The sequence below is a fragment of the Charadrius vociferus genome, unplaced genomic scaffold (genome assembly GCF_000708025.1).
Source record: "Charadrius vociferus isolate BGI_N301 unplaced genomic scaffold, ASM70802v2 scaffold282, whole genome shotgun sequence".
Classification (NCBI taxonomy): Eukaryota; Metazoa; Chordata; class Aves; order Charadriiformes; family Charadriidae; genus Charadrius; species Charadrius vociferus.
Window position 1 is genome coordinate 1934963 of NW_009647731.1, and position 18435 is coordinate 1953397.

General features: G+C 51.9%; 2 protein-coding genes across 2 annotated transcripts; both read right to left on the reverse strand.

Moving 5' to 3' along the window:
* Positions 1-2485: 2485 nt before the first annotated feature.
* Positions 2486-4919, reverse strand: CALHM1 (calcium homeostasis modulator 1). The gene is made up of 2 exons (XM_009881619.1): positions 4371-4919; positions 2486-2953 (listed from the first exon to the last, which is right to left on the reverse strand). Exons 1-2 carry the CDS (start codon positions 4917-4919, stop codon positions 2486-2488), a joined length of 1017 nt encoding a protein of 338 aa, XP_009879921.1.
* Positions 4920-10636: 5717 nt separating this feature from the next.
* Positions 10637-13481, reverse strand: CALHM3 (calcium homeostasis modulator 3). Its single transcript, XM_009881620.1, has 3 exons — positions 13195-13481; positions 12037-12292; positions 10637-11098 (listed from the first exon to the last, which is right to left on the reverse strand). The coding sequence occupies exons 1-3, from the start codon at positions 13479-13481 to the stop codon at positions 10637-10639; spliced, it is 1005 nt and encodes a 334-aa protein (XP_009879922.1).
* Between the last annotated feature and the right edge of the window lie 4954 nt (positions 13482-18435).

Here is an 18435-nt window from a genome sequence, read left to right on the forward strand (position 1 = left end):
GCCTGCGAGGCAGCCGAGCACGACACGCTTTCTGCTTGCATCGCTCCCTCCTCTCCACCGTCTGTCCCTCGGCTGCAGCTCCCGCCCAGCCTGTTGCAGAGACTGGAGGCCCCCATCCTCCTTCCCCAGCCTCCTTGTCGCCGTGTCCCCAGGGTTAAGCTCAGCCCTCCCCAGAGGATGTCTTCCGCACAGGCAAATCTTCAGCAACACCCACGTTCCCCTCTGCCCTGAGCTAAGCTAAGCTCAGCCCAGTGTTGGTGGTTCAGCTGGGATTTTTGGACCCAGTCCTCCTTCTTACCCCCAGACTTAGGGTCCCTGGGTAGGTTTCTGCAGTTCCCAGGTGTTTGGGTGCCGTGCACCCCTCGGCTCTCCCACACCTCCGTGCTTGCCTGGGGCTGGCTCCGCTCCTGCCGCTGCCTGCCGGCTCGGCCAGGGGCCCTGGGGCTCGCTCTGCGCTCAGGGTGCTGCTGCTAACCGGGCTCCGTACCGTGACCAGAGCCCGGCTGAAATCCCAGGGGCCATGTTGGGTTCCCTAGTGAGGGGTCTCCTCCCAAAGGCAATGAAAGATATCCCCAAAATCCAGGAAAGAGGGGACACCCTGCCTGCCTTGCAGGGGCTCTGCGACTGCTGAAATTGCTGCATGGGGGCAGAGCTCTGATCTGAAAAATATAAAGTAGAAGCGCAAAAGCTTCCATTTGCAAATGCACACTGTTTTTTTTGGTATCTTAATGGCTCTGTCGAGGAGCTCGCCAGCCCTGCACGCTGCTCGCCTTTGTGGGGACTCTGAGTGAGCCATTAACAGCACTGAACTGCAAGTAATAGGAGTAGAAACCGCCTTTATCTTTCAATCTCCTTTGCTTTGTAAATCAGGTTTTGTGCCTATTAATTTCTGGGCAGGTGCCTTAATTAAAGTTTGGGGTGTGAAGATTAATGATAAATCTGTGTCACGCTCCTTTCTCCTGGGAGTCAGCCAGATTCAGCCTGCCCTTGACTATGAGCTTGCTAAGGCGCTCTCACAGCAGCTCGGAGAATTTCCTCGGCATTTTGGTCCTTTGTTCTCCTCTCCCCACAGCCTCTGTGGAGTTACACACCGATAATTAAGGTTTATGCAAACGACAGTCACCTCAGTTACCAGCCAGCTCTAATAAGTTGGTTTGAACAAGAACGCGGCAGCAGAAATTTCAAGGGGATGAGCATTTCAAAAGGGCTGCGACACAGGAAGGGGATTTTTCCTTCTGCGTGTCGGTAATAAAATCAGGGCCACCGGGGAACGCTCTTCGGGGCTGCCATTTCCATAGTCACCTCGAGGGCCTGCATCCCGTCATCCTCGGTTTCTATGGAAATGGGCAGCCACCTGGTATTGTGTAGGGTCAGCGGTGCCTCCCCGGCTTCTCCTCCAAGGGCCAGGGCCAGCTCGCTGCTGGCCAACACGCACTGGCAAAACACCCCAACTCGCATGGCCTCAGCACCCCGGGCTTGGCCCAGCCCCCCCCCAGTCCTTTTCATCGCATTCAAACAAAGAAACGCCAACAGCTTTTGTAAATAGCTTTTATAAATCCTTGTGCGTGAACACAGAGCTTCAACAGTAAGCCTGAATTATTTATTTGGCTCCTTAAACAAACACCCAGGCAGGTTTTTAACATCAGTCTTTGTGTTAGGGAGGAATCCAGGTAGAATTGCAAGAACAAACTGTCTTGCAGCAAATTTGTGGCAGAGGGTTGGCCTTGCCCCTACTCTCTACGCTGCTGAGCGATAGCTGCTCTCCTTGTCTAGACATTTCCTTCAAGGAGCATCTCTGTGGGCTCCTCATTGAACAGTACTTGTGACACCAACCATGGTATTCCCATCACGTGTAATGCAATATGGGTTGTCCCTTCACTAGCTTGTTGCTTGGGTCAAATTTATTTTAAAGCTTTTCTTGGCCTGGAAGCTCTGTGTGTCTGGGGGGATGTAGTGTGTGGGGTGTTAATGTGGATACTTTTGGGGTTTCATGGCTTGGCATGAGAAAGGGGCACCCCCAGCTTGTTTCCCCACCAGGGCATTGTTAATACTGCCCAAACCCACGCCTGCTGCCTGGTGCTGAGCACGTGGTAAAAGAAAGGAAGTTTTGCAGATCTGGTAGTGTCTGCCGTGCAACTGCCACAACACAAACCTGGTGCTTGGTGGTGTGGGACACGTGGCACGTCTGTCCGGCTGCCACATTGTGCCCTTCAACATCCCCGGGGCTCATCCATCATGACCTTGAGTAGCCATCCCGCTCGGTACAAAACTCGTTGCCTGAATTACCAATGCTGTGAGATTAGATGTGCGAGCAGATGGGACTGTGCTGGCACTGCCAAGCCCTTTGGGTGCAGCCCCTGTGGTGCTGGCTCTCACCTCTGCCTGGGTGAGATGCCCACCTGCCTGCCCTCTCTGCAGCCCCTCTCCCAAAAGCGCGGCTCTGCCTCGCTTAGCCCTGCATCCCCTCACATAGCCCTGCATCCTCTCACACTCGGCTGTAGTAGGCAGCCATCTCCCTTCGGGGCACAGGGAGGTGCGTGGGGGACTGCTTTTCCCCTGCCCAGCCATTGCCACTGGGGAGGGTAGGTGGGTGGAGGTGCAGTGGGGGCTTGCATCTGTGCCAGCTCTTCAGAGCCACGTTCATGCTGCCCTGGTCGGTGATGCCCAGGAGCTTCTCAGCGTCTTCTCCCACATCTGCAGGGGCTTTCATGGGTGGGTGGCAGCGAGCGGCCGCCAGGTCTGTGCTCATGCCCTCGAAGAACTGCTGGATGCAGACCTTGGCAAAGCTCCTAGCGTGCTCCGCACACGTCTCATCAAACAGCTTGCGCTCGATGTCAATGTAGTGGGACCAATACCTGCTCTTCAGGAAGGCGGCTTGGGTGAAGCAGGGCCGGAGCGATCTGACCAAGAAAGCCAGTGTGGTCATCAGCAGCACAAAGCACCAGCCCAGAGCCTGCAGGGATGAGGGGGGAACCGGACCCGTCACAGGCAGGCAGAGCACGCGCCCACCACTTCCCACCAGCTGGCAGAAGCCCCCCGGGGCTGCAAACGAGCCTGACTCCACTTTGGGCCATTTGACATTTGGCTGCATTTACATTGCAAAGCTGGACGAGGAGACCCGATGTACCATGTCAATGCATCTGTGCTGAAATTTTGTTCGGTGCACCCACATAGGCAGCGCCTCTCCACTTCTCACCGTGTATGGCATCAGCAGGCAGTGACCATAAATAACACCAGACTGAATTCTGCACCCAGCCCTTGATCCTGCCCCCAGTATGGCCGTGCCTCACCTGGCTTTACGATAGTCTGTGCCCTCTGACTCGCAACTAACATCATTCCAGATACTCCCCGGGTTTATGCAGCTGCCTAACCCTTTTCCTGAGCTGTTGGACTTAGTAACATCTACCATGGGTGAGCAGCAGAGACTGGCTACCCCGTTAATGGGGTCTGACAGGAAGGGTGAGGTGAGGGCAGAGCCAGGACCGGTCTGTCTTCTTCACCATCGGTCTCAGCTCAGGCTGCCGCCAGGGCTGTGCAGGCAGAGCTCACGAGAGTGAACCCCACTGTAAATGCAGCCCCCTAACAGAGCAGCTGGGAGGGGGGTATCTAGGTGACACCTCTTGTTTTGGAGCTCCCAGTGCTTCCTGGCAGCTGGGAACTGTGGTCTACCCAGGAAAATCTGCTTTGTGTCTTTGGAGAAGTCCCTGTGCCTCCATTTCTCTTAAACTGGGGATAATAATTCCTGTCTGCCCTAAGGAGGTCAGGGAGACGAGCTGCTTTTAAAGTGGAATGACCACAGTGGGTCAGGCCATCCTGTCTCCAACGTGGCCAGAAGCAGAGGGCTTGAGAAGAATTAAGCACAGGACAAACGGTTAGTGGCACTTCTTCATTTGTGGTTCCCTGGGATGGTCAATAAGCACATGCTGGCTGCTACCATGCAAGTGGCAGAGGCACGTGGCATGGATGGTTATCAGCCCATTGCTTGCACACATTACAAGCGGCAAGAGCAAGCACAGGCAACTGGTGGGTTACGGGAGGGGGTGACAGCCCACCAGACAGGCAGTAACATCCACATCAGCCCCTTCTGAAATTGCTCTAAAGGAATCTTTGCATCCAGCTTGACCATGTACTGCTGCCCTGCAGCCCCAGGCTGCCCAGGCAGGAAGGGGGACCGAATTATCAGCTTCAGTCTCTGCACCAGTGGCATAACTCTCTGGAGCTGAGACTGAACACCTTGTACCCCTGCGAAATCACCAGTCTCTCATCCTGCAACTTGATTTCAACAAGGAGATTCCCTTGAGGGAAGAGCTAAGGCTAGCAGTGCCTAACCCCAAGCCACCAGTGAGGGCACAGCCATGAATGCTTCTTACCTGTGAGATGCAGCGCAGGTACCTGATGGCCACTTCATTGGCGATGAACTCCTGTCCATCGTAGATCTCTTTGCAGGGGATGCGGGCGAGGACCCGCTTCATCTCCCCTTGGGAGAGGCCGGGGTGGCTGGCATTGCCCAGGGTCTCCACAGGCACTGAGGTGCAGAAGGCGCAGGTGATGCACTTGCCATCCAGCAGCGTCACCGAGACCCAGACCACTGGGGCGATCATGGCCCTCTGTGCCATGGAACAGAACATGTAGCGCAGGACAGCTGGGTCCTTCCCTCGCTGGCCCTGGGGTCGCCTCCACTCCTCTGCCAGCATGGAGACGTTGTTGTTCAGCACAAAGCCCAGCAGGAACAAGATGAAGGGGGGCACCAGGAGGATGCCCAGACCATAGGCCAGGTTGTAGTGTGGCAAGCAGGGGCAGTTGAAATCAAAGGCTGAGTACATCTGGGCACTGGCGAGGGCCATAATCCCACATATACCGTTCATGAAGGACTCCTGGTTGGACTGGAGGAACTGGAAGATCATCCGAAACTTGTCCATCTTCCCTTGATGTGATTCCTCCCCCCACTGGAGTCTGAACTGTGGCCTCGGTTTACTTCATTATTTCAGCCCTCCACTTCAAAGATGGGCATCAGCAAGTCTCTGATTCAGTTACACACTCTTACAGCCCCAATATTTAAACCAGAAAATGAAAACATTTTTTTCCTGCTGAAAAGTTCAGATTTTGTTTTCTCCTGCTCTTCATTGGGTCTGAGGGACCTGGGTTGTTTCTGCTTTGCTAAATCTGGCTTCATTCTTCCCTGTGTCCCCATTTCTGCAGTATCCTGGTCACCAGTCCCCTTGGCTGGAGGGTGCAGGTGTTACCATGGCTGTGCTCTCCCCAGAGCAATCTGTGCCCTGGGCAGAAAAGGGAGTTGGCTGGTTGGCCTCTGTGAACCTGTTTGCAAATGCAGGGGGTGGGTGTTCCTCCCAGAACTGAACAGGATGCCCCACCTCTGCAGTGCTGGCACACACGGAAAAATGTGATGCCAGAGCTTCCCCGCTCCCTCCATGTCTACATCACTCCAGCAGCATGTAACACAAGTGCCTCAGAGGTCTGCCAGCCCCCTGATCTCTACCTGCTTCTGCTTCACTGGGAAATGCCTTTTCTCTGTTTTATTCTGCAGAGGGAAGGGAAGAGGAAGGCAGAGGAAGGAGGGGTAAAGCCCTTGGTGCTCTGGGATGTTGTACTGGTACTGTCAAGGTCTGTTATGGGCTCCCCTCCACCCTGCAAACGTCCTCATTTCAGCCAGACTTACAAGATGACAGCTGTAGCTCCTTGGTTTTCATAGCCCTGTGCCTTCGGGGCTTGCTAAAATGTCCTTCAGACCCCGGCTCGTATAGCCTGGTGACATCCAGAGGCACATGGTGCTTTTCCTGGCTTTAGGGCTGGAGAAAAACAGGCAGAGAAAGAAGAGAAGGCTGCAGGGACTGGGGGGCAGAGGATGTACCCTGCTTCGCAGGCAGGTCCTGCCGAGAGCATCTGAGCCCTGGGTGCCTCTGCTCTCTCAGGAAGCACTCTCTGCCCAGCAGAGCTCTGAGATTCAGGTTTTTCCCTGAGATTTCTTCTTTTTTCACCCGCTTTTAATGAGCATTTCTGAAGGGGATTGAGTGCAGTTTGCTCTCAATGGCAGCTGTTCCTGAGTGACAGAAGCCCAATGATTTTCTTGCAGCTGCCTTTTGTGGTTATAATCCCAGCCCCTTGGTAAATTTGGGATGTGCAGGAACTGGCAATACAAGAAGGATGTGTAAATCCTGCCAGTGACCTTCCTGGCCCAAGGGCAGCCACTATCGCCTGAGGGCCTGTGTTTCCCAGAGGTACCCGTCCGCCTGTAGGCATGGACCGTGCAGAACCCTTCCTGCCCGTCAGGCCGGCAGGTACCCACAGCCCCGGGGGCTGAGGGTGCAATGGAGCTGCCGCATCTCTGAAGATCACTCGAATCCTGCTGGGAAGGGCAGAGCAAGGACTACCTGAGCCAGCAACGTGCATCCATTTAGCAGCAGAGGCTGGGGCTGGGATTTGGCCCATGTGCCTTGACCTCAGGCTAAGGTGTCTAAGGGCACGTTTCCCATGCACGGTGCAGGGAGGACTGAGCTAGCCGGGTGCTGGGCTGGCTGGGCCATACAGCATAGGATTGATGACAATTGAGCCATGCCACTTTACCTGGGTTTGTTAACTCAGTAGCCACACCAAGTGATTTGGACTCAAGTGGATCTGAATACCTACATTGCCTTTCCCACTCTTTGCACGCCAGGAGCGGTCCAGGCAGAGCCAGCTCAGGTCTCTGGTGGATGTGTCCTGGATGTTGATGCTGGGGTGCTCAGTTCGGCTCTGCAGACCTGGGGGCTTTCCCGTGTGGAGATCCTGTGCACATTCGCCAGCACAAAACTGACCAGACAGACTCCTCCCCAGCTTGCCAGAACTGAGACAAACACTTATGAGATGTGATAGCTGTGGTTGGGCCAGGTTTAGCTCCTACAGCACAAACCTATAAGAAGCGGATTGTGTTGTTGTTGCTGTCCTGCAACCTAAATTCCCAGTTCACAAAGCAGCTTTGACACTAGCCAAAAGATAGGGTAATAATGGGGCAAGTGGCTGTAAAACAGCTTGTTGCAGTATTGACTAGCTGCAAGGCATTCGGTCCCTCTGGTCCAGGTACAACCTGTGCTGTTGATGTGGCTATCAAGATATATCTGTCTGGGCACCAGCGTAGCTGCACTGGTGGCTGTGAGACATCACCAAGGCAAGCTGTACATAGGTGGGTGGCATGCGGGAGATACTTTCCCCCAAGGTCAGTACAGTGTGTCAATACAGAGGTAGGATGCCACACCAGGTGTTTTGACCATTAGTCAGTGCCATGGTTTCTGATGTTTCCCCCCACACCAGCCCTGGGGCTTAGTTGATAATACCAAGTTCACCATGAGATGCCACCACAGGTGTGAGCACAAAGCACGTGAGTAATACCTGGTCAGTCTTAGCTGTGCCTGCTGTGGAGAGGTTAATAGCATGATCTCATCAAATGGGAAGAGATTTGGTTGCATGAATATATATGAGGCTTATTGTATTGCTAGCGAACAGCTCAGTCTGGCTTTCTTGTTCACCTGGCGAGTGGCTTTTTGAAGGGCAGTTGACATCAAAGCCTGCATGAATCAACCTTGTAAAAAGCAGAGAGCTTTTTGATCTCTGGGAAAACTCTGCCTTTCATTAAACATGAATGAGGGGTCTGAGCTTGCTTGGTGTACAGCACTGGCAGTGCTCATTGAGGCCGACAATAAGTCAGATTCAAAACACAGCCCACAGAAGCCAATGCCTGGGTCTTTCTTTCTGTGTTGCCTTGTTAGGGCGGACCTTGTTTTGGTGAGATTGTCAGCAGAAAGCTCACACCAACTGATTCACAAGAGAAGGCAGAGCGAATGATTCCTCCCACAATCCTGCCTGCTCATGCTTTGGAAACCAGCTCCTGGGAGAGAGATGGTACATGCCTAAGTCCCTCCCAGCATGGGGTCCTGCACCTGGATGCCAAGACAGACACCAAGCCAGGGAAGTCAGGCAGGCTTTGCATGTCCCAGTCAATGTAGGATATAGACGGGAGGGACAGGAAAATGGTCACAATTCCCATCAGGAGAGTTTGTGAAGAGATTGGGGAAGTTGTCTTTGTCATCAGCCCTGCTGTTTCATGGGCTCTTGGCAGGTGAGGATCTCTAAGCACGGCAGACACATCTGTAGGTTAAATATCAGAGCAGCCCTGAGAGGCAAAGAGCTGCTGAAGATTGTGAATGACACTCTCTGCTCCCACTCTCCCAGGAGGATGCCCAGATGCCCACTCCTAGCAGACCTGGTGTGAAGGGACCTCTGGAGATTGTCTGGTCCACCCCCCCTGCTCAAAGCATGCTTGTGGACACATCTAATTGGGTTGTGAATATCAGTGCCACAGTCTCTCTGGCCAGTCCGTTCCATCACCCTCAAAGTAAATAAGTCTTTTCTTCTGTTTAAGTGGAATTTCCTGCATTTGGGGTTTGTGTCTGTTGCCTCTTGTCCCACCATGGGGCGCCAGATACCATTTACAACTATGGAGAAGAGTTCTTCTCTGGCTTTGAAGGGGAACACAGCACAGGACTCGGGGAGGCTGGGAGGGATGAACACCCGCAGCCCCATCCAACTGGAGCTACCCTGGGATGACTGACCCTCCCAGCAGCGTGTGAGCCATTGTAGACCTGCAAAAGACTATGACAGTGCCCTTAAATCCTCAGGTTTTCTCCCTCCTGACAGAAATAACAAAGATGTTCCTCTTCTTTGCATTTTGTATTTTGTGGCCACTCTGGGATGACTTAAAACCTGAGAACATGGAAAGCAGCATGCAAAGGGGAGCTGCAGACCTCTGCTCTGAGCTGGTTAGGAAAATAGCCAATTTGACTAGTGTGGAGTGGTGAGTCTGAACTGAGTCTCAGACTGAGATTTGCGATGTGTCTGATAAAAGTAATCCAGAGGCGAAATCCGAAGTGCAATGCTGGTTTCAATGGAGAACGCGGAAGCTCCCTGGACCCAAACAGCTCCTGATGGGAAGACCATCAGGGTCTTCCCATTCCCAACCAGCACGGGCCACAGCTGGCTTATGCCCGCTCTGAGCATGTCCACAGGAGTTCAGGGATGCAGCCAGAGCTGATTTTGTTATGCAAATAAGAAAAGCTCTGCAGCTCATCCCTCTGCACCCCGCAGCTCACACCAGGCCTCAGCTGGCAGAGGGGTGCAGCTGCCCACGGGTGGCCCATGGAGATATTTGGCCTCCCTGTCTTTTGCCAAGCATTTCTTCCCTCCCTGACCCTGTACACAGACATCCTGGGAGAGGAGGTGACCCAGCAGTTTGACAAGTTAATTTGGGGGATTAATATGTGTTTTCAATTCAACCCCTCATTTTGGATTTAGTCACAAGGTGGTGGCAGGTTTCTTTGCCCCTTTCCCACCTTCTTCTTTCCTCCATGAGGCCCTACTTGCCCCATCTACCTATGCATGGCCAAGGAGAGGTTTATTTTTCACCCCTGCTCCTCACAACCCTTTGCTCCCAGGGACAAAGTGGGCATCAGTGTGAGCAGCAGCCTGGAGGAACAGATGTGTCTGTACTGGGTTAGTTTGCAGCAAGGAGTTTAATGCATTCAAGCAGCAATGCTGGACAGAAATGTCAGTCAAACTGGCATCATAGTTAGCAGCATCTACAACAGGGGCTGAAAAAAGGCAGGAAAGAAAGTAATTAGCATTATAGTGTAACTAGCATTAGAGGCTCAGAGATAAGGCTACATTCAAACAGTTTTGAAACTAAGGATGGAAATGTCCAACTGGGTGATGCAAGCACGATCCTCTGGATAGATTGGTTTGTACTAAAATCTAGCAGGGGAGTGTTTAAAATTGGTGTTCAGACTTCTCAGGCAGAGCCAGTGTGTCCTTTCCATGGCTCAATGCCAGTGCTTAGAGCAGCCACCTGCATCCAAGCACAGCCCCCTGGCTCTGGATATGTTAAGCAAAGCCTCCGTCTCCTTTTCTTCTGCAAATCCAACCCAGTCCAGGGACACTTATCCAGAGGTATCTTCCATTAAATTTATGAACTTCAGTATGTTGCCTTATCTTGTTTTGAGAATGCATGGAAGTATTGACGGGTTGTTAGAGGGAGGCTGAACGGTTTGGCAGCTGGGCTGGGGGCAGCCAGAGCTCTCAGCAGATGGGAAGACGTAGGAGGTGGTTGTGCCTTTTTGAGTAAACATGTTGGTGTGGTACTAAAAGAGTTGCCAATTAAATCATTTCAGTGTCAGCACTGCTAACTCTCTGAACCAGGTTTCACTGAAACAGGCAGGAGCTCCTCACACCTCTGTGAAGCTGCTGCTCCCGTTGGTTCGCACATGCAGCCAGATGTTGCTGCCTTGGTTAAATCCTTCCTCAAGCCAGAAGGGTTTTATCACAGCTGTAAGGAGCTACAAACTTTTTAATATGACAAAAGTGCTGTGCAGAGCCCTTGGTTGAGAAATGTCATTAACAGTGACTGAGTCTGGGACCTTTGGATCTTCAGAGCTAGTTTATTTTGGAGGTTTTGCTAGGCACACCCTGGAGTGGAGTTTTGGGGTTGGGGTTTTGGAGGAAGATGTGAGCACCGCTGTCATCTACCCACTGGTTCTTGCTTTGTGCAGAGGTATGGCAGTGCCTCTTCAGTGTCTGCAGGACAAAGACCCCATTACACGTCTGTGTGCTGGGGGAATTTGGACCAGGTATTGGGGCTGTCTGCCCAGGGCAGAGGGGATGTCTCTCGCCCTGGGGGATGCCTCTGGGTCACCTGGCTGACATCCAGGGGAGGTTTCTCATAGTACCACATTTTCAGAATTTTATTCACCTGGTCCTGGTCTGTGATGCCCCGGAGAAGATCTTCCTCTCCTTCAGCCTCCTCTCCCTTCCTAGGCAAGCTGAAGCTGTGCCGTTTGATCTCTTGCCGCATACTTTCGAAGAAGTGGAGGATGCATTTGTGAGCAAAGAGCCGGCTGTGCTCACAGCAGGTTTCCTCAAAAATCTTTTGCTCGATGTCAATGTAGTTGCTCCAGTGACGTGTCTGCAGGAGGGTGGCCTGGTTGAAGCAAGGTCTGAGCCAGCGGGCGAGAAAAGCTGCTATGATAAGGATCAACAAAATGCTCCAGCCGAGTGCCTGGGTGATAAGAAATAAGCAGTAGAACAGGAGCCAGACACGCATAAGGACAGGCGCGAGCTGTTTGCCTGTATCACCGAGACAGGGAATTTGCAGGGCTGGAGGGGAGATGTAGCATATCTGGACTCCCATCCTTGATCTGTCCCTGAAGTGCAGCACCCCCAAACTGCACTCAGAGGGTCAGTGTAATCTCCTCCCAGTGAACATAGGACATTTATCTGTGCACGCAGTAGGATAACTGTTTGCAAAGTTAGCCTGGAGCAGCCAGGCATTTGCTTTGAGCACAGGAGTGCCCCAGGAGAAGGGGACTTCAGCGCTCTCCTTTGGTGCTCACTTATCTCCAGTGAGATCCTCATCTGCCATCTACACTGGCTCCAGGGCCCAGGAGTCCCCGCAGCAGGGTGAAGACAGCCCAGACTACATGCAGCTCCCAGCGCCCTCCTACAGGTCCTCATCCCTGACCTGGTACTCCTGTACCAAGAGCAGGGGCTGGCCAGGACTCCACTCTCCATCGTGTCCTGTTCTATCATTCCTGAATGAGCTGCTTTTGTCTCTCTCAGCTTGCACTGTCCTTGAAACAGCATGTCCTACCTGCGAGATTAGCAGTTAGACAGGTCTCCCGACACTGGACAGGGCCTTAGGAGACACCTATGTTCCTTGCAACCTACTTTTTATTATCTGAGTTTAGAAATCGCTGGTTCTTCTAGAAACAAAGTTCTGTTAATTAAACCATCCTTTATTTCCTTCCTTTTCCATACTCGAGTGACTCTGGAGATTATCACTGCGGATGGCAACATTTGGGAGCATAAAGAAGCAAAGAACAGTCTTGGTCACAGCCTGACCGTGGTGAAGCTATGACAAATCAAGGAAAAGCAGGACCAGATGATGCGTGCCTGGGCACCTTGCCAACACGGGTGGCTCTGCCGGCAGTGACCTACCTGGGACCAGCAGCGCAGGTACCTGGACACTGCCTTGCGGGATGTGTTGTTCCTCATGAGCTCGTCATCCTTGCAGGGCACCTTGGCCAGCAGATGCTGCACCTGCACTGGGCTAGTGTTGGCAAAGGCCACAAACTTCTCAGGATCCACGGAGCCACTGAAAGCGCAGATCAGGCATTTGCCATCCAGGAGGGTGACTATGATCCAGACGACAGGGGCAACCATGGCTCGCTGCATGATGGAGGAACACATGTACCTGTGGCAGGAGAGAGAGAAGTGAGTGGGTAAATGCTGGGAGCTTTGTCCTCATCCAGAGCCTTGATGGATGCAGGCTGCCCTATGCCAAGCAGCTGTCCCGGAGCCAGGGAGCTGCCTCCCAGGACTGTCCCCAGCCTTGCTCCACCTAATGCCTCTTCTGCTCTGGGAAGTTGGTGCTGCCTCCCAGAGAAATCTGTGCCAGTACGGGGCAGTGCTCGGCGTGCTGCCTGCATTCAATGCAGCGCACAGCCCTCTCGTTATGTACTTCCATTGACTGTATGTTTACGTCTCCCATGCACAAACCCTTGTTAGCTCTCCCTTGACTTCTTCATTCACTCTTTCTTTTCTCATCAGCTCAGTTTCTACCTGGAAAACCACTCTTCTCTGCATCCTTTCTTGCCCCACTCTGTGCCAACCTGTGCACTGGGTAAAACTGTGTGTAATTGAATGTGATTCTCCTCTCCCTTCTGCCAATGTAAGTCAGTCAAAACTGAAGGTAGGGAGACCACAGGGCTATTGATAAAGAATGACTGTGATGAAAATGCCACTCTTTCTGCACATTTAAGTGAAATGCCTCATCTTTTTGCATGTATAAGCCCCAGGAGAACCCCTGCATGTGCACGACAGGGCAAGCAGCAACGCAGTTTCCCAGGGTGGCAGCATGAATCCAGCCGTTGGTGTCAAGGCGCTCCTTCCCTTCTTTGCTGGGATGGGATAAGGCTCTGCCTACCTTGCTGCTGTAAATGCGTTTACCATGCCACTGCCCCTCCAGGCTCATGGGGAAAGGTCTCGGGAGCTGAGCTTAAAAGAAAATTAATTGCCAGGAGGATCAAAGCTATGGAAGCGAGACAGATAAACGGGAGGTGAAAGGAGGGATGCCACCCCCAGTGCAAACGATACCTGATGACAGCCAGGTCCTTCTTTCTGTGCCCCTGCGGTCGCTGCCACTCCTCCAGCATCACCAGGGACTGTCTGTTGAGGATGAGGCCACAGAGGAAGAGGGCGATGGGGGGTACAAACATGATCCCCAAGCCGTATGCCATGTTGTATCGGGGCAGACAGGGGCAGCTGAAGTCAAAGCAGGTATACATCTTTACGCTAGCCAGGGCTAACAGCCCACAGATCCCATTCATTACAGACTCTGAGTTGGACTGGAAGTACTGGAAGATCATCCGGAAACGGTCCATCGTGTTATTTTGGCCAGGGGTGCTCCTCCTGGGAAATCCCTGGGCTGCCTGGCACAGCCTGCCTCCCTTCGTCCCGCCTTGTGCTGCCACGGGGCAGGGGACACCGCTCAGCCCGCAGTTGGTTGGGGCGGGAGGACAGGGATGGAAGAGAGTTGCTGTGGCAGGGGGAAAACTCTGTGCTGAGGCTTCCCCTCTGGCATACAGCTTTCACAGGTCAGTCTCTCACCCAGTGCTTGTCTTCCAGGGCAGTTGGTAGCTTTTCTAGGTGAGCAGATGGATACAGCCTCCAGCAGCTGTTTTTTCCGCCCCGTTTTTCATTCTCAGGGATGCCCCACGTGCCAACCAGCCATAGCCTTCAGTAATGCCGGGTCCCTCCCTCCCAGAGATGGTAGCTCTCAATGGAGAGCCATCAGTGGATGCCTATGAGCTGCTGTCTCTGCTGATTGAGGGCTGTTGATCAATTCATCGGCCAGGAGGAACCAGGCGAGTCAAATGAGCTCATCTGTGTTACTGCTGCTGCCCCGTTTCTTTTTGGTGAAGTGGGTCCCCAGCCCTGAGCGGGGCTGGCGGAGGCGGGAGCACACGCCTGGCTCCGAGCACACCGCATCACTGCGAACTGAGATTTCCCTATGAAAATGGGCTGAAAGGACCAACCCTTTGGTCAGGAGGCTGTGAGAATCAATAGCTTTCAAAGCCTGCAACAGCACTTTGGGGGAAAGGCTGCTCTCAGCTACACATCACACACATACTGTGACATTTGTATTGTACCTACATCCATGTCCAAGGCCCTTGCACTGGGGCTTCTTGCTCCCCATCATGGTATGGTGCATGGTGCAATCAGAACAGCTGGCTCATTTGTCCCATGGGACTGGATTATCATCTTGTGTCCATTTTAAGTATCCCAGGGGCAATTCCTCTTTTCCTCTTGAAAGTTTCTTTTACAGATAAATACAGCTCATTGCCACAAAAGGAAGCTCCTTTTTTTTTTTTTTTTCCTGATGTATTCAACACCATTTCCCTCTCCCCAGCTTTCACCTGAAAACATTTTCAGCTTTCTTCTCAGCTCAGGTTTCCACACATGTTCAGGAAAGGGCAAAGAAAAAACAGGTGTTACATTTACCGATTTTTTAAAAAAAGAGAGGAACCATCTCCACCGAAGTAGACTCCCTGCCAGCACTGAGGTTTCTGCCCACGCCAGCTGCCGTTGCAGGGCTGGTTGCCTTGATGGCATCATGCCGAAAGGGAGCACGGGCAGGGGTACCTATAGTTGCTCACGGGTGCATACAGCGGGTGTGCGACACACACTGACTCACAGGGCCCCAGTGTCATCTCCACTGATCTAAACAGCAACTTGCATTATTACTTTAATGAAATACAATTGCACCAACCAGAATATTTGTGTTTTCCTTTAACTGCGAGTGGAAATGGCTGTTAATGTTCATCCATCAGCAATAAAACCCCGTGGCTAATCAGCTAATGTTTCCAGTTTCCCATTATAGGACATCAGGACCTCTCCATTTTCCTGTTACAGGGCATCAGGACCCCTCACTGAACTCCGCAGGTGATTTTTAGCCTGGGTGCAGCCTCTCTCAGTTCCCAACTGCTTTAATGCTCGTTGGGTTTCTCATTTGATGGCTTGCATTTATGTGCTGACTCAGGTTGAGAAAGTGTTGTGCACTCACTGTAGAACAATTACTTTGGAGAAATCATTTTGCCTTTCTAGCTCTCCTGGGTGAAAACATAGTAAAGGCTAAATAGTTTCTCACAGCTCAGCAAAATAAGATGTAAAAAGAGAAGGAAGCATCCTCTGGACAGCACAAGCTACAAGGGAATTTCACTTCTCCCAAATGCAATCACCTGGCCTGGATGTTAGAGGGCTGTAAAGGATGCTTCAGGGTAATTACTGCACTTTGTTGTGATCTGGGATCTCACCGGTAACTCAGAGCTGACATGGAGTTGTTGATCATAGAAGGAAGGGAATATTCCTTAATATGTGGCAAAAGACATTGGGAGCTTCCTGGGGAGAGAGAGAAAGGACCCTTGAGGTAAGCAAATTGCTAGATATGGGCAAATGTGAAAAATGATTCTCAAAACTAAACACATTTGATTACTCAGTTCTTGGGGTGAAACAAAGAGGAAACAAGGACTAAAATCATCTATGTCCTCTCCTCCAGCAAGGGGACCTGCCCTGTGTCCCTGGTGGCGTAGTCACCCTTCTGAGCCTGCTGTGAGGCTGCCTGCGGCTCTCCAGGGCTGTTGGATACAGGCACCATCCTCAGAGGAACACCATCCTCCTTCCTCAGCTCAGCTTTTGGATGTCCACATTGGACCACTTTTGCTTTTGACTCAGTACTGCAGAACATGGGGAGAGACAGCGGGACGCCCTTCCCTGCTCCTTTATGGGAGTAAAATACCAGCCGTAGGCTTTTTGCCTGGGATGACGGAGAGGGTGGTTGGTAAGGGTGCAGGAAACCCTCACCCTACAGGGGAGAGTCCTTTTGGCGCAGCACAGCCATCAGTCCCTCTTCCTTTGGGGACAAGGATGATTTCATCATGAAATTTGAGTCGGTCGTTTAAAATAGGACAAATTCACCAGAACGGTTTGGTTAGTTTTGTGCCTGAGCCTGCCATGCTGGAGCAGCACTGGCGCTGTGCGGGCAGCATGCCTGACTTTGGACGGTATGCGTATCCAGAGCAAGCCCTTACGCGTGTATTTATTTGGGCAGCAGAGAGCCAGCAGCGCAGTGTGTCTGGGTCTGTGCCCTTGGTCTGTGACACCAGCTCCACGCTCGCCGTTGGGTCGGTCCCTGAAGGATGGAGGCAGAAGCACTGCAGCTGTGCCAGTACCCCCGCTTGCTCCCTGGCCTCCCCCAAAGCCCAGCAATGAGCAAGCTGCTGGGGATATGAGTTGCTTTGTCACACTTTGATGTCACTTTTCTGCTCTGGGGCTGGACCCTCTTTCCCCCAAGAAAGCTGGTGTCCAGGAGTAGACATTTCACCCGTCCCACAGTTTGCTCCGTTGGAAATAGTCATTGCCACAAGCACTTGTCCTGGCAGTGGCGAAGGGCCCGCAGGGCTCCGTCGGGAGCGCTCCTGGCCCGTGGCGTGGGAGATGATGGATTAGCTCATTAGGAGCCATTCTCAGTTGTTTATAACCTTGACAAATTATTTAATTACCTGGGCTGAATTTTTTTCTGACCTGAACGTCTGCTTCAGGCAAAATATTTTTAGAAAACTGTTACCTGGGTTGGTCAGATGTTACCTGGGTTGGTTCCTGAGATGATGTAAAGGCACAAAAAAAAGAGACTTATTTTCCCCTGTTAAAAAACAGGGTGCTGTGCAATTGATCTGCAGAAGCACAGCAGGTCTGACACCTGCCCCCACAGTGGTGACCATCCTGCTCTGAGGGGGTGCTGCAGTTGGGGTCCCCCCAGCAGCACCACAGGAGCCTGAGTTATCATCTCACACCTTTTTGTACTGCTGATGCCAGCCGTGGAGTTACCCTGCAACCAACTGGGAACACAGAACCAGCCCAGCACATTCCCAGACTGCAGGACATGGCTGTGAAATTAATTTAGCTCTGAATGCCTCTTCCTTCCTAATTTCTTGGCTCATTAATTGCCACACGGGAGTGCCACCTCCATGAGGTGTTTGGTTAAAATGAGCACTGCATGGCCACAAGGAGCAGGCACGGCTCAACATGTGTTCCTTGCCTCGGTTTCCCTCTAAGAGGGTAAGCATGGATCCACATGGAGCCCCCCATTGAGTGCTGGGAGGATGAGTAAGTCACTGGTGAAACACTGCATCCCTGTGGTGTGACAGCAGCTACATTCTCCCAGGTCACCACAGGAGGACTGTGGTCTGGTCTCTCTTTTTGGCATTTCTCAGCTGGTGAATTGGAAAACCCCTTCCACCTGGCTGTGTTTACTCAGAGGACAAGGGTTAATGCTTTTTCAAGGCTTAGAGGAAATGTGTCATCTTGTGTTTAAGTGAAGGCCATTAACACCACAGAGCAGCTTTACCAGCGGCAGTGCCTGCAGACCAATATCTCATTCCTCGGTGGTTCAGGTGCTAACCCTTGGCCACACAGGTAGACACCCCTGAGGGACCAGCAGGTTGCAACTGAGCTTTACTTTCTATTACCTTTTTCAGACAGTTTGGGGACCAGCCTCCCACTGGTATCTGAGGGCAGTGGAGCAGCAACATTACCTTCTTTCTCTGCAAAGCTGGTAGAGGATTTTACCCCTCACTGCCTGGAAATCTTTCAGCATCTTCAATTTATCACAGCAGAAGTCACTTTCCATTTCAACTGCCCACGAAGAAAGACAGAGGCAGTATTTCTTCCCTCCAAACACTACGCAAACTCCTGATGGTCAGTGGCAGCAGAGACAAATTTAAGCACTGCTGGCTCTGTGGAGCAGGGACCACCTGAATCTGAGTATTTTTGCATAGCTGAGTACTCTGCCCAGGCTAAACAAATAATGAGTAATGACCATTAAATGATTAATGAGATGCTAGCAAAAATAATGCTAGCATTGTGAAATGTAGTTTGTCTTCACTAATAGCGTTCTCTGGAGATTAGATACTCCTGTGTTCTGCCTTGTAACTTCATTAAAGCCCCAACATGCAGCTGACTGCCAGTGATGAAATATATGGCTTAGTTATATGTTGTTCTTCTTAAAGGCTCATTATATATTGCTCTTCTGACCATTAGCACTTAGCTTTTTTGGCTTACGTGGGAGCCCTGTTTCTTGATCTCTGCATTATCCCAACCTTGACCTAATTCACAATGTTTCTGACAGAGAGAGCTTTTTGCAAGGCTATTTGTCTGCTTGACTTGGAGCTGATGCTGCAGTGAGATCATTTGAGATGGAGTCTCTTCTCATCTCAAGAGTGAATTAGGGAATAAGGTGGAGAATTAGGGAATCAGGCTGATCTCTTAATATCCCGGCTC

Bases quoted from the DNA above. Each gene is read 5' to 3' on its own strand.
- CALHM1 (XM_009881619.1), bottom strand. From the start codon at position 4,919: ATGGACAAGTTTCGGATGATCTTCCAGTTCCTCCAGTCCAACCAGGAG. The intron at 2,954-4,370 runs GTAAGAAGCATT...TCATCCCTGCAG, and splicing joins ACCTGCGCTGCATCTCACAG to GCTCTGGGCTGGTGCTTTGT.
- CALHM3 (XM_009881620.1), bottom strand. From the start codon at position 13,481: ATGGACCGTTTCCGGATGATCTTCCAGTACTTCCAGTCCAACTCAGAG. The intron at 12,293-13,194 runs GTATCGTTTGCA...CTCCTGCCACAG, and splicing joins AAGGACCTGGCTGTCATCAG to GTACATGTGTTCCTCCATCA. The intron at 11,099-12,036 runs GTAGGTCACTGC...CTTATCACCCAG, and splicing joins ACCTGCGCTGCTGGTCCCAG to GCACTCGGCTGGAGCATTTT.